This window comes from Camellia sinensis, chromosome 4 (assembly GCF_055761805.1).
Source record: "Camellia sinensis isolate YWXY chromosome 4, ASM5576180v1, whole genome shotgun sequence".
In the NCBI taxonomy this organism is placed as follows: Eukaryota; Viridiplantae; Streptophyta; class Magnoliopsida; order Ericales; family Theaceae; genus Camellia; species Camellia sinensis.
The window spans coordinates 125,641,756-125,656,438 of NC_138964.1; the positions used below are offsets into that span (position 1 = coordinate 125,641,756).

Here is a 14,683-nt window from a genome sequence, read left to right on the forward strand (position 1 = left end):
AGTTCCAAAAAAAAAGGTTAAATAGTTGAAAAAAAAAAATTTTTTTTTTGCCTTACCGGTCGATCACTAAAAGGTTCAAAAAGTTCAAAAATAAAAAAAAATAAAAAAAAAATATATTTTTTGGCTTAACCGGTTGACCAATCGGTTATCCCAGTACAGATTTGATGAAAATTTGATGAAAATCAACCGTTGGAGCACTCGGTATCAGATTGAGGAAAAAGTCATTTTTTTACTCAGATTTGATGAAAACTTTGGTTTAGGGTTGGAGATGCTCTAAGCAAATTATTCAGTGTGTTTTGTTTGAATTTTTTGAATTAAGTTTTTTGAAAACTGAGTTTTTTAGTTTTCATGTTTTTTTTTTTTTTTTTAAGTGAATATTTTTATAATTTTAAACATTTTTTATTTTTATTTTTTAGATGCACCTTACTTAAATATAATTAAAAAATAAAAAAATTATAAAAAAATATTTTTAAAAATTAATAAATATATAAAAATACAAAAAATATACTGAATTCTCGTATTTTTTTTTGTATTTTTGGGATTTAGTGAATTTTTAAAAGTTTTTTTTCAATTTTTAATTTTTATTTTTTAGGTATATTTATGTTAGGTATGTCTAAAAATTAAAAAAATTGTTCAAAATATTAAAAAAATTCATTAAAAACAGAAGAACACAGAAAATAAGAAAGTAGAATTTTTTAAAAAGTGTTTTTAAAAAATGATAACCAAGCATAGTGATTTTTATCGTGGAATCCTAAACCACGTCGTTTTATATCTAAAAAGCCCTAAGTTTAAAATTCCACCCATGGTGATTCTCTCTCTCTCTCTCTCTCTCACACACACACACGCACACAGGTGTGCGCCACCGTAATCTTCTCCACCCTCCAGTTCCGCGGCCTCGTACCGCCACAGTCAGCTGCTCCGCCTCCAGTGTGACCACCAGTGCGCGACGTCCATTGCCGCCGCCGCCACTAGTGCCCTCACCTCTAGTGACCTCCACTGCCGCTGCCACCAGTGCGCCACCGAATCGCCGACACCCTTTGCTGACAACAAGTATGGACTCTCTCTCTCTCTCTCTCTCTCACACACACACACACACACACACACACACACACACAATCTTTCTCTTTCTCTTCGTTTCCCAAATTTGAAAACCCTAACATGAGCAATGGTTAGGTATATGCGTGTGAGAAATTTGAACTTGAGATTCTGCAGAACGTGGAAGTTCGCCTCCTGATTTCATTTGATTTTACACACATAAGTAAATGGATATACATATATCTGTATCTCATATTTATTATTGGTATCCATGTGTAGTGGCTATTTTCTTATATGTTTTCTTAAAGAATACTGCTCAATTCCCTTGGCGTTTTTACCTTTGTTAATCAAATCAAGATATAGTAAAGACCATTTAAACTTTTAAAAACATGCAGAGGGGACGAGTCTATATAGTTTGGTTAATATCCAACACTAATGTAATAAGAAGGTTTTTTGACATTGTAGGGGGAGCGATTGCCCTTGCTTGCCACCATCCTTGGGTGGGTAAGCTAACTGTTTTATAATGATTTGGAAAAAGAGACGAAAGATAGAGGGAAAGGAGGGGGAGGGGTGAGGGTCTTTGGTTGGCTTTATCTGAACTGTTGTTATACATGTTATGTCCTGCAATTTTATGCATCAAAGGATCTGAGCTGTTTGTATTTTTCTTCTACCTTTAAATTAAGAGGGTAATTTATTTTTTTATGATGAATTGACCACTTAAATGGGATGCCATTACATTTTGCCATTTTTCTTCTGAGTTGTATTTTTTTGGGGGTACAAATTACACCGGTGGTCCTTACATTTTATGCCTTGTGTCATTTTGATCCCTACACTTCCAATTGATTCAATTTTGACTTTGAATTTTAGATTCTGTGTCAATTTGGTCCAATTGATGATGCTATTAGTGTTTTTGATAGAAAATTATCACTGAATTGGTTGAGATTAACTCACTGAGCTGAGTAAACTTATAATTTTGTCCTTAAAAATATAACACATGCCACTTATGTTTGTATTTTTCATTTAAAAAAATACTAAGAGTTGTAATCAATTGAACCAAATTGAAACAAAGTCATAAATTTAGGATCAAAATCCAGCCAATTGAAATAGTAGCACAAGGACCAAAATACCGTCATAATTTGCCCTTTTTTCCTTCTTCTTTTTTCCTCTCCTTCAGTTTGGCATGGTATTTTTTGTACGTGTACACACTTTTGAGTTATGATAGAGAATTTTTTCAGTTCAAGCCTTTTGATCTAAACTCTCAAACGGGCATGCATTTAATTTTTGTACCTTGCTTGGCAAAAACTATATTGCCTATTAATAAGGATGCCCTAATATAGATCCCTCTTTGACACCGGTTTTGCTTCTCGCACATTGTCATTAATAAGACTGATCTCTTACTTTAAATCAACCAAAGCAATATGACAATTTCAAAGATGAAATCATTAAAGACGTGTAGATAGTTTGGGGTTTTTCTTTTGTCTTTCTTTAATAAAGGGCTATGGACTACATGCGATAGCTATTTGAAAAATCACAAAATTTTGTTAGGGCTTTTAGGCATGCTAAACTATTCAAGTTTAGAACTAAACTTATATGGAAGAGAATATGACCTCCAGAATATATTGGCAAGAGTGGTTCCATTTATTTATGCCTTTCAGTCAAGAAGGTTTGTGTAAACTTTTTTACAAAGGAAAACATTTTATCTGGTGAACTTTTTATATCAAGCCAAGTGGAGTGAAAAATTCTAAATAACCAAACCGAACTAAACCGAACCAAACCAAACCAAACCAAACCAAGCCTTAAATCCCATTATATTTGGTCGGCTATATGAATTCTTATTCTCCACTCGACTCTATCAGAGGCTATTTGGTTTGTCAAAATAAGGAGATTCATATCTCTATTTACTACACTAGCCCACATCAATTTAGGTCTGTCTTTTCCCCTAACACTTTAATATACCGTTACTATATCGCATTTGTTCACTACTGTCTCTGCTGGTCTCCGTTGTATATGACCAAACCATCTCAATCTATTCTCTCTCAGCTTATCTTCTGTCGGTGCTATTCTTATCCATTCACGAATAGACTCATTTCTAACTCTGTTTTTTTTAGTCTTGCCACACATTCATTTTAGCATCCTCATCACAGTAACACTTATCTTATTTACATATTATTTCTTAGTTGTCCAACATTTCGTCCCATACAATATCGCTGATCTAATAGCCATTTCTAGTGGGTACGTATTTATCGCATAGTACCCTAGATGCACTTCTCCACTTAAGCCATCCGCCTTAATTCTATGCTTACATCTGCTCCAATCTTCTCAGCCGTTGTGATAATCAATCCTAAATAACGAAAATGTTCACTCTTAGGTAGTTCTTGATTCTCAATCTTTACTTCTACTATGTTTTCATGGTTACTATTGCTAAAATTATGCTCCATGTACTCTGTCGTAGTTCTACTTATCCTAAATCCTTTAGATTCAAGTGCTTTTCTCCAAGTCTCCAACTTAGTGTGACTCCTTCTCTAGTCTCATCCACTAACACGATATCTTCTGCAAAAAGCATACACCATGACACATTATCTTGAATATTTCTTGTCAACTCATCCATAACTAAAGCAAAAAGATAAGGATTTAAGTTTGATCCTTGGTGTAACCCTATAGTAATTGAAAATTCACTTGTCTCTCCAGCCGATAATCTAATAGTGGTCACCGCATCTTCATTCATGTTCCGAATCACATCAATGTAGCCTTTTGTCACCTATTTCTTCTTTAACGCTCACCAAATTGTATCCTGATGCATTCTATCATATGCTTTTTCAAGATCAATAAAAACCATATGAATGCCTCTGTTCTTCTCTCTATACTTTTCTATAACTCTCCTCAAAAGATAGATCGCTTTCATTGTTGACTTACCAAGCATAAATCTAAATTGATTCTCTGACACCTCTTTTATATTTCGCAATCGACGTTCCATCAATTTCTCTCACACTTTCATTATATGACACATCAGCTTGATTCCTCTATAGTTGTTGCAATTCTGGACATCTCCTTTATTTTATAAATTGACACTAAAATACTCTTCCTCCACTCCTCTGGCATAGTCCTAGTCAACAAAATATTGCTAAATAAGTTAGTCAATCAAGCAATCCCCTTCTTACCTAAACATTTTCAAGCTTCAATAGGGATATGAAGAGATTGGAATGACATGGAAAACATGTTGGAAGCTTGTAGTCTATGAAGTCTATCTAAAATACTTTCCTAAAAAATATGGTTAGTTGGCACGACATGTTTGAACTCCAATGCTACAAAGACCCTGGAAGTATTGTAATTTTTTAATTTTTTGAAATCAAATAACAAAATATCTTCTAAATATATATATATATTTTTTTTGTAATTTTGACTTTCGGGGTGTTTTATAAACATGCCGATTATTTGATATTGTCTAATGTAACAAAATGCTGTAGCAAAGTAAGCAAAATACTCCGGTTTATTCTCATTGCTGAGGGTCTGTGCACTCTTGGAAATTAGTCGGGCTTTGATTCGAACACCCCGGTGCCAATAAAAAAAAAAAAAAACTCTGGTTTATTTGCCATAGTTATATGTTAGTAATTTTTCATTTCTGTTTTGCGTTACGAAAAATACTGGAAACTCTACATTGTGAAATTTCTTCTCTTTTCATTTCATCCATTTACTGTACAACCAGATTGGAGATTAAGGGTGTGTTTGGTTTGTGTTTTGAAATATGTTTTTGGAAGAAAATTTCCAAAAACATGTTTGGTTACAAATTTTCTCAAAAAAATTTCAAAATTACTTATCTTTCTATTATACATCAATCAATCACTTTTTTCTCTCTCCTCTCTCATTCTCAATTACTTTTTCTCTCACACATATCTACTCAACTACAACAAAATATCAAATCATCCCAAACTCTTAAACTCCAAAACCATTTTCAAAATATACAACCAAACAAATCAAAAAAATTTCTAAACTCTCTTCCCAATTTTTTTTTTTTTTTAAATTTATCTCAAAACACAAACCAAACACACCCTAAGGCTTGGGATTGTCAGAAAACTGTTGATGCAATAATTTGTGAGTCCATAGGTCATGAAAAAGGTGATTCACTAATTGGAGTTCTGGATGAGTAGTGTGCCATGGTTGTGGTTCAACCTACCTTTCTTTCTTTCAATGAAATTTATGTTTGTGGAAATTTGGTAGCTTTGGGGTTTCTTTTCCTTCGTTTTTTGAGTGAAAATTTATGTTTTATTTCTGTTGTCAGGGGCCTTTGGAAAACTTCATTGTGGTTCAACAAACATCTCATTTGGTACTTCTTGAGCATGGACTTTGATGTGGGATCTTTTGACTCCCAGCTTGTTCGTCAATCTCAATTGAAGAAAAGGAGAATCTCTCTAAACAATGTAGGTTCTTCTTCATCATGCCAGGTTTTGAGCAAGATCAATGCTTCCTTGCCTGCTTTGCGGTCTTCTGATTATTTCATGGAACCTTGCTTGAGTGAGTTGGTCACTCGGGAGTTAATTGATCCGGGATATTGCTGCCGCGTTAAAGATTTTACAGTTGGAAGACTTGGCTATGGTTGTGTCAAATTTATTGGGGAGACTGATGTTAGATGGTTGGATTTAGATCAAATTATCAAGTTCAGTAGGCATGAGGTAGTTGTATATGAGGAGGAAGATGCAAAGCCTGTGGTTGGTCAGGGCCTTAACAAGGCAGCTGAAGTAACTTTGACACTGCAAATAAGAACATCAACAGATTGTGGAGAGGGGCAACTAAGAGAAGTAGCTAGGAAATTGAGGCACTGCACAGAGAGACAGGGTGCATGCTTTATTTCATTTGACCCATCAAATGGCGAATGGAAATTCTTGGTTCACCATTTTAGCAGATTTGGTTTGACTGAGGATGATGAAGAAGATATCACAATGGATGATGCGACTCCAGAAGTACAAGATCCCTTGGAGATGAATGGTGGCGAGGTTTCTGATATTGATGAAGAACCTGCCATAGCAGATGCAACCCTTCTATCACATTCTCTTCCTGCTCATCTTGGGCTTGATCCGGTTAGGATGAAAGAAATGCGAATGCTGTTGTTTCCTGCAGAGGAAGAGGAGGCTGAGGATTTAAATGGGAGGCTTTCCCATCAGAAAGTACCATTCAGTAAAGAAAACACAAGATCTCCTTTACAGAATTCCGCTAGAAAGACCATCCATAGGTCTAGTCCCACCATGGTACGAAAAACTCCATTAGCTTTGCTTGAGTACAACCCTAGTAATTTTGACTCAAGCTCTCCTGGGACCATTTTAATGGCCCAACAAAGTAAGGGCCTGCCTCTGAAGACCACAAAAATTGAAGGTTTTAAACTGGACCTCAAGCACCAAACACCAGTTACTGGAAGCCACTCTCGCAATATTGTTGATGCAGCATTGTTCATGGGTAGGTCTTTTCGTGTGGGGTGGGGTCCTAATGGTGTCCTTGTTCACACGGGTGCACCTGTAGGAAGCAGTGACCCTCGGAGGGTATTATCTTCTGTAATCAATTTGGAAAAGGTTGCAATTGACAAAGTTGTCAGAGATGAAAATAACAAAGTCAAAGAAGAACTTGTTGATTTTTGTTTCGATTCTCCATTAAATCTTCACAAGGAGATAAATCATGAAACAAACGAAGTTGAAGTTGGCTCCTTCAAAATAAAGCTTCTAAAACTTGTTTCTAATAGATTAATGCTTTCTGAGATTTGCCGGAGCTATATAGGAATTATTGAGAGGAAGCTGGAAGTTCCTGGATTGTCGTCTTCTGCTCGGGTGGTTTTGATGCACCAAGTAATGGTCTGGGAACTGATAAAGGTTCTTTTTTCTGCTAGGGAAATGAGTGGACAATCAAAGTCAGTGGGAGCTGACAATGAGGAGGACATGATGCATGATAGGAAGGAAGGTTCTCCAGAGGTTGACTCAGAAGCACTTCCTTTAATTCGGAGAGCAGAGTTCAGTTATTGGTTGCAAGAGAGTGTTTGCCACCGGGTGCAAGAAGAAGTAAGCTCCTTGAATGAGCCAAATGATTTAGAACACATATTCTTGCTCCTAACTGGGCGCCAGCTAGATGCAGCTGTGGAACTGGCTGCGTCTAGAGGTGATGTAAGACTGGCTTGTTTGCTAAGCCAGGCTGGTGGGTCCACTGTAAATCGTTCTGATATTGCTCGGCAGCTTGAACTTTGGAGAATCAATGGACTGGATTTCAATTTTATTGAAAATGACAGGACAAGGCTTTATGAGCTGCTTGCTGGTAATATTCATGGTGCTTTGCAAGACATACAAATTGACTGGAAAAGGTTCCTAGGGTTGTTGATGTGGTATCAGCTCCCACCTAACACTTCATTGCCCATTGTTTTTCACACTTATCAGCAGCTTCTTCATGATGGAAGGGCTCCATATCCAGTACCCATTTACATTGATGAAGGGCCAGTTGAGGAAGCTGTGAATTGGAGGGGAAAGGAACATCTTGACCTTACATATTATCTTATGCTTCTCCATGCAAGTGAAGAGGTTGAATTTGGTACTTTGAAGACCATGTTTAGTGCCAATGCTTCAACATATGATCCACTTGACTACCATATGATCTGGCATCAGCGAGCAGTTTTAGAAGCAGTTGGCGCTATCAGGTCTAATGACCTTCATGTTCTTGACATGGGACTCGTTTCCCAGCTGCTCTGTCTAGGGCAATGTCATTGGGCCATCTATGTGGTGCTTCATATGCCCTATCGTGATGATTTCCCATATCTCCAGGCTACACTTATTAGGGAAATCTTGTTCCAATACTGTGAATCTTGGAGTACACAAGAATTACAGCGTGAATTTATTGAGGACTTGGGTGTTCCTTCAGCATGGTTGCATGAGGCTATGGTAAGTTTATTTGGCTTGCATATCAGTGGTTATTTACTGATGTTTGTGTGCCACCCGTTTTGTTCTGTAAGCTATCATACTGAGTTAACTGGGACTTCCATTTAGTTTAAACTTCCTACAAAATTACTTTGCTAGGAAACTTGTATGGTGGGTGTTTCATGGATAAATTATGTTTGCTGAGTATGTTTGATGCCTTAATAAAGCTCTTGAGAATCAATTTGCGCTGGATTAATTCATTTTATTTTTTGTAAATGCAGGCTGTGTATTTCAATTACTATGGTGATCTTTCAAAAGCCCTTGAACACTTTATTGAATGTGGAAATTGGCAAAAGGCGCACACAATTTTCATAACTTCAGTTGCTCATTCTTTGTTCTTGTCAGGTAAAAATTCTAAACTATTACTTATGCATGTCATACTAAGAAGCATGGCCACGGACACGGATACAACACGGACATGAAGACATGCTAATTTTCGAAAAATGCAAGACACGACACGTGGGCATGAACAAAATATATAATTTTATATATTTATATGTCATACATAAAAATATATCATTCAAAGATAATAAAAAATGCAATATAATACTTAGTTTTATAAATTTACATTATTTTTGTTTTATTATTGTATCCTAAGTTATTTAGTTCAAATTTATAATTAGTTTCATGCGTGTCTAATCAATGGACACGTGTCTTTAAGCGATGGACACGTGTGTCCTCTAAATGTCTATATTTAAAAAACTTTTTAAAAAATAGGACTCGTTTTGACGAGTGTTTGACACGTGTCGGTAAGTGTCCAACGACCAACACGGACCCGACACGGATACGCCACGTTCTTAGAAGTATCCGTGCCTCTTTGATGCCATATCAATATGCATTGCTACATTATTGTTATTGTATGTAGTTGGGATTACACTGGATGCCAATTTTTTGTGGATTGCTCCATGACAAATGAACTAACTTTTGCAGAATATCAATAAAATAATTGGTATTAAATACCCTTATAACATGACAGTTTAAAAAAAAAAGAACATAGAGAGTCATGTAGGTGCTAGGGCTGTTCAAGGATCCGAGCCACACGAAAAGCCTGACCAACCTGAATTGAAAATTCACCAAACGGACGGTCTCGACTAACAGAATGGTCGGCTGCGGGTAATAGATGATACAAATCTTGGTTTCGGTTGGCTGTGGGATTTGCTGAAGGCGCACCTGTTGTACCCGAACCGACCATTATTATTATTAGTGTGTCACTAAATAATTGGTTCTTCAAATTACCCTTATCTCTTCTCTCCTTATTTTTGTCCTTATCACTTTCTCTTGCCTGACTTTTCAAATCACATCAGTATCAATAAATGAAAAGCTAACCCACAAACTCCAAAGGCCACCTCCTTCCCTTGTCTCTTTATTTCTCATTCTGAGTTTTCTTTTACATCCTTCATTTTTGATGAAGATCACCGCTGCATGGCCCTCAAAAATTGCAGATCGCCACCGTGCACTACTTTGCCACCATGCCGATGATTTGCAACGGCCCCTTGCTCTAAAAAAATCTTGCTGACAATGACGCCAACGACTACAAATCATATATATATGTATTCTACAAAATCAGTTAAAGAAAGAAATCAATCTCTTTTCCACTTCTTTTTTTTCCCCTCCTTTTTATCTCCACCCTCAGATCTATAGATATGTGTGGATTAGTGTTTGAAGGTCAAAGGAAAGAGACATCAGTTATGTTTGACTCGCTTGTCCAACCGAAACCCGCCCACTCAAAACAGTTTCAAGTATTACAATTTCGAATGATTGAACGGTCGAAATTAGTTGGTGGAATTGGTAACCTGACAGAGTCGGTTCAGGTGACAGATCAACAAGAAGTTCGACCTGACTTGACCCCGTGAACAACCCTAGTAGGTGCCACATAGGACAAAGACAAAAATGTAGGATAAACTCTACTTTTAGTATATATGTTAGCTATGAAGTACGGGTGCGGTGAATATTGATATGGGTACATCGATACGGTAAGACCTAAAAAAAATAGGATGCAGGTATGGTTAGAGTACGTCAATAAACTTTTTTATTTTTTATAATTTATAGTTTGAGATTCAACCTACAAATCAAAATTCAATACTAAAACTAAAAGGAAAAATTACAAAATCAAAAGAGAAATCATAGTTAAACAATACCAATACCAAAGTAAAGTCCATAAGATATATTAATGCCATTAAATAGGTGAAATTATAAAACAAAGTTTCATTCCAAAGGCAAGCTAAGTAAAATTTGAAAATTTGAAAATTTGAGGACTTGAAACTTTAATTTTCACGTCCATCAACTTTATCATTAAATAATACATCTTTTATTTCTGGAACATCAAGTAAAAGATTTGTGATTTCAAGTAAATCAGAACTCTAATAAATTAAATATATCTCCATCAATTTCCCATAACTCGGTGTACGGAATGTATAATTTCCCATAAACTTTTAAGTGCCAAAGAATGTTTAAAACGTACCTAGTACGTATTTCGAGAGCCCCTGCTTCATAGTATATTAGAACTTAGAAGTGCCAAGGGTGCACTACCCTTTATAAAAAAAGTTCTACCTCAGCTCACTCCTAAGGAGCTATTAAAACTAAAAAAACAAAAAGGTTGTCCTGTCCTAGACTCAAAGCGAAGTACATGGACAGCCTTCAACAAAGCCCTTTGTACCTTTCACCACTCCTTGCCAATTATTTTATCCAATCTAGGCCTATGTTTTGCTTCAAGTGCTTTTATCAGTTTCTAAGTGTTATTCTCAAATTTTTCTCAAGGAAACCCAATTTGCTCAGACCTTTAATTCTCATCCCATTCATATGTCAACAGTAGGTTTTCCCCCAGACATCACCGCAAAATCTGATAGAACCTGCCATCTTGTAACATCCTTACCTCTTGAACCCACACATAACTCACTACCCTGCCTATCGAAGCCTTGGACTTGACCTTCCTCTCTTCCCCTGTTTTTGTCCTCATCTTGACCACCTTCTATTTCAACTGATAACCCCAGGAATGGCAATAGGTTGGGTTTTTTGGGGTTTCGTGCGCGAATTATTGACTTGAAACTCTACTATTTTAATGATACGATTTCGTACTACATAGCCATATATTTTACCTAACCTTACCAATGTCTCCTAAACTTTTTTTTTTTTTTTTATTAAAATCGGATTGGGACAAATATAATTTGGTCGGGTAATTTTGCCATCCATCCCCAGCCAAAACTTCACAGTCCTTCCTTGCAAACCTACAGCTGCTCCTCCTCTACTTGACATTTACCCTTCCAAGGCATTGAATTCCCCGCATCACTTCTCTTCAACTCTCTCACATTTTGTAAGCAGGTGGTTGGTTATTAAAGACTGATTTTTTAATTTTATTTTATTTTATTTTTTTGGGCACAAAATAATGGTTAGTATGCTAGTAATTAGATTACAATGTAGGCCAATGTCTCTTCATAAGACTCGAACTTGAAACCTCACTCACCTTAGCACTTAAGTGCCCTCTCCATGACTACTCAGGGAATTTGCCCAGGGTCAAACTGTTTGTGGTCATGGTATCGATGCATGCAATTTTCTTAATAAAGAATCATGTTCTTCACTGAGAAAATTGCATTTGTGCATTTTGGATTTTAGTGCTCAATAATAATCACCATTTGAGTGCTGATAATTCTATTCATCTGGGTTCAATTAGTCATCCTATTTTATTTGTTGGTAAATAATAATATTATTTTGGTACTTGTCAAAGTTATTGTTATTTTGGTATTTGAATCACTCTGGATAGTTCTAGATTTGGTTTATGCCTAAGTGGAAAGGCGATGTGTTCACAGCCCATACTTTTCATTGATTTGGCTGCTGTTGCCATAGACATTTTTAACTTCCCTTGCATTTGGTAAAATTAGTGACAACTTTGATCCTTTGGACTGTAGTTCATCACTTCAAGTCCAGCAATTGTCAAAAAATGTTAATCATTTTCATCATCGTTGTTGTTATTGTTTTGCAGCCAAACACTCAGAGATATGGAGACTTGCAACTTCCATGGAGGACCACAAGTCAGAAATTGAAGATTGGGACTTGGGAGCTGGAATTTATATCTCATTCTATGTATTAAGAAGTTCTTTACAGGAAGATAACGATACCATGGGTGAAATGGTATGAAATTCCATCTGATAAACTTGTGCTATTTTTATTTCGTAGTGAGCTATGATAAATATGTATTATTTATTGCAGGATACTCTTGAGAGCAAAAATGATGCTTGTAGGGACTTCTTTGGTCGACTAAATGAGTCTTTGGCAGTTTGGGGTAGCAGATTACCAGTTGGTGCGAGGTATGAATCTCTTTGCTCAAATTATGAGAATTCAAACTCAGAAATGTTTACACCTTAGTTGCAGGAATTGCGCAACCAAGTGACGAATCTCCGTGAGAAACGCGATTCCGCGTTTCTTGGAAAGAAACGTGTAAGAATCGCGTTTCTGTAGAGAGAGAAACGCGATCCTGGCCTAGATAGGATCGTTGGTGGCTATGAACAAAAACCCTAACTGAGAGAGAGAGGAGAAAGAAGGTGAAGAACCTGAAAGTCGTCTGGGTATGTGTTGCTTCTTCGCTTCGTTTTTCTTCTCTCTCTGGCAGATCATCTCTCTCTCTCTCCCTCTGGCAGATCGTCTCTCTGGCAGATCGTCTCTCGCAGTTCGTCTCTCCCGCGATCTCGCAGATCTGCTCCTTCTTGTCGATCGTCATCGTCTCCTTCGTCTTTTGCCTTCTCGCAGTTCGTCTCTCACTCTCTCTCTGGCCACCGTATATCTGATTCTGAGTAATATATAAATAAGATAAAACATATATAATATATATCATATATATTAATAATATATATAATATATGATTATATATATGATTCTAAGTAATATATAAATAATATATATAATATATTATATGATTATATATATATTAATATATATATTTAAAAATAAAAAAAAATATATTAACACATTATTATTTAATATATATCATATATATACATATAAATATAAAATATATATATGAGTATATATTATACATATTAATAAAAAAACACAAACAAATATATGTAAAATAAAAAAAAATTAACAATAACACATTATTTAAAAATATAATAAATAAAAAAATAATTAATGTGTACTAAAATAAAAATATTTATAAAAAAAATTCTAATGTGTATTAATATATATATATATATTACCGCTCCCCGAGGCGCTCCCAACCTAAGAAACTTCTATCGGCTCACGCTTCCCCGCTCCCGCTTCGTGCAACTAAGGTTTACACTATGCAAGTAATCTTCAGTTCCACTGAAAATCAGACTTGCTTCTGTCACCCGTTATGTACATTTGTCATCTGGTGCTAATTACCATTAATCTGCAACTTGGATCATCTGTACTCCATGCTATTGAATTCGAAGCACCTGTATATTCTGTTTTTGTATCAATCATTGTTTTGCAATTACAGTTGACACCTGAATCAGAATCCATTTGATTTGGCCTTCCTATTGTGCATACTTTGTATATTTTATCTATCGCGAATGACATACAATAATGATACCATGAGCGCTTTAGGGTGTCCCTGCGTATTTCATGTTTGGCTCTAATGAATAATTGCTATCTGATTCTTGATCTACCCTAAACTCATGGCTTGGTTCCATTTACTAGCTAGCCAAGCCTATAAAAGCAATTTGGAGACAATTTATATTTATATTTTTAATCTTTGCTGATGATATCTCCATTCTATTTTGGTTTTTGGCGTTGGCTGTTGATTCACTTTTCTTGCATTCAATTTCTTAGCTGCTTAAAATTCCTATGTTCCAGAGTGGCACATTCGAAGATGAGTGAGGAGATCTGCAACTTGCTTCTATTAGATAGCGGTGAGGGCTCAACACGAGAGATTCAGTTAAGCTGCTTTGACACTGTATTTAGTGCGCCCATTCCTGAAGACGTTCGATCGTGTCATTTGCAGGATGCAGTGTCATTTTTTACGTGTCATCTTTCCGAGGCAGCCTTGTAGTAATTTTCTCTTTTCCCCGTTATCTTAAGATTAATTTTCAAAGTTTATGTTTGTGAAGTAAAAGCTGCTGAAGTGTTGCTCGGCGTTTTATTGCTGATGCACATGCACAAGTGTTTGTATCGGGTATTTTCCTTATTTTTTTTCAGGTTAATTTTGTATTTCATGTAATCTTGAAAGTTTGAATGCCTTGGTTCTATACCAGTTCTTTGTTAATCTCATTTGTTTTGAGTTTGCAGGAATGATAAAGGAAATTAATGAAAATAACATTCTTATTTTAGCAAAACTCTGCAATTATTATGTTGGAGGACTTGTCCCCTGTTTGGATGTGGTATGGGTGATTATTGTGTCTATAAGACAAGAAACCAAGCTAATCTGCGACAACTGTTCCTACCAAACAAAGGCGGGCATGAACGAGGTGTCTGACCCGGTGACAAGTGTTATTTGTTGGAAAAAAAATGATTTTATGGTGATTTTAATGTGAAATTAAAGTAGGTTTCAACCAATGGTTGATGTGGGATCAAATGGATTTAGATTCTTTGTAATAAAATTTTTACACCACAAAAAGAATAACAAAAAATCGTTAAAAATTGAATGGGAAATTGTCTCATAAAGTTGGTTTCATGAATGAGGCATTAAGAATTGTGTATAACTACTAATTTTACATTGATTGTAGAGGAAAACTTTAATAAGTATTTAAATTTTA

General features: G+C 35.8%; 1 protein-coding gene across 1 annotated transcript; it reads left to right on the forward strand.

Moving 5' to 3' along the window:
* Nucleotides 1-793: 793 nt before the first annotated feature.
* SAR3 (SUPPRESSOR OF AUXIN RESISTANCE 3) lies at nucleotides 794-14,263 on the forward strand. The gene is made up of 6 exons (XM_082866148.1): nucleotides 794-1,050; nucleotides 5,312-7,940; nucleotides 8,198-8,321; nucleotides 11,953-12,101; nucleotides 12,180-12,277; nucleotides 13,785-14,263. The coding sequence occupies exons 2-6, from the start codon at nucleotides 5,370-5,372 to the stop codon at nucleotides 13,978-13,980; spliced, it is 3,138 nt and encodes a 1,045-aa protein (XP_082722274.1). The 5' UTR covers nucleotides 794-1,050; nucleotides 5,312-5,369; the 3' UTR covers nucleotides 13,981-14,263.
* Nucleotides 14,264-14,683: the final 420 nt, after the last annotated feature.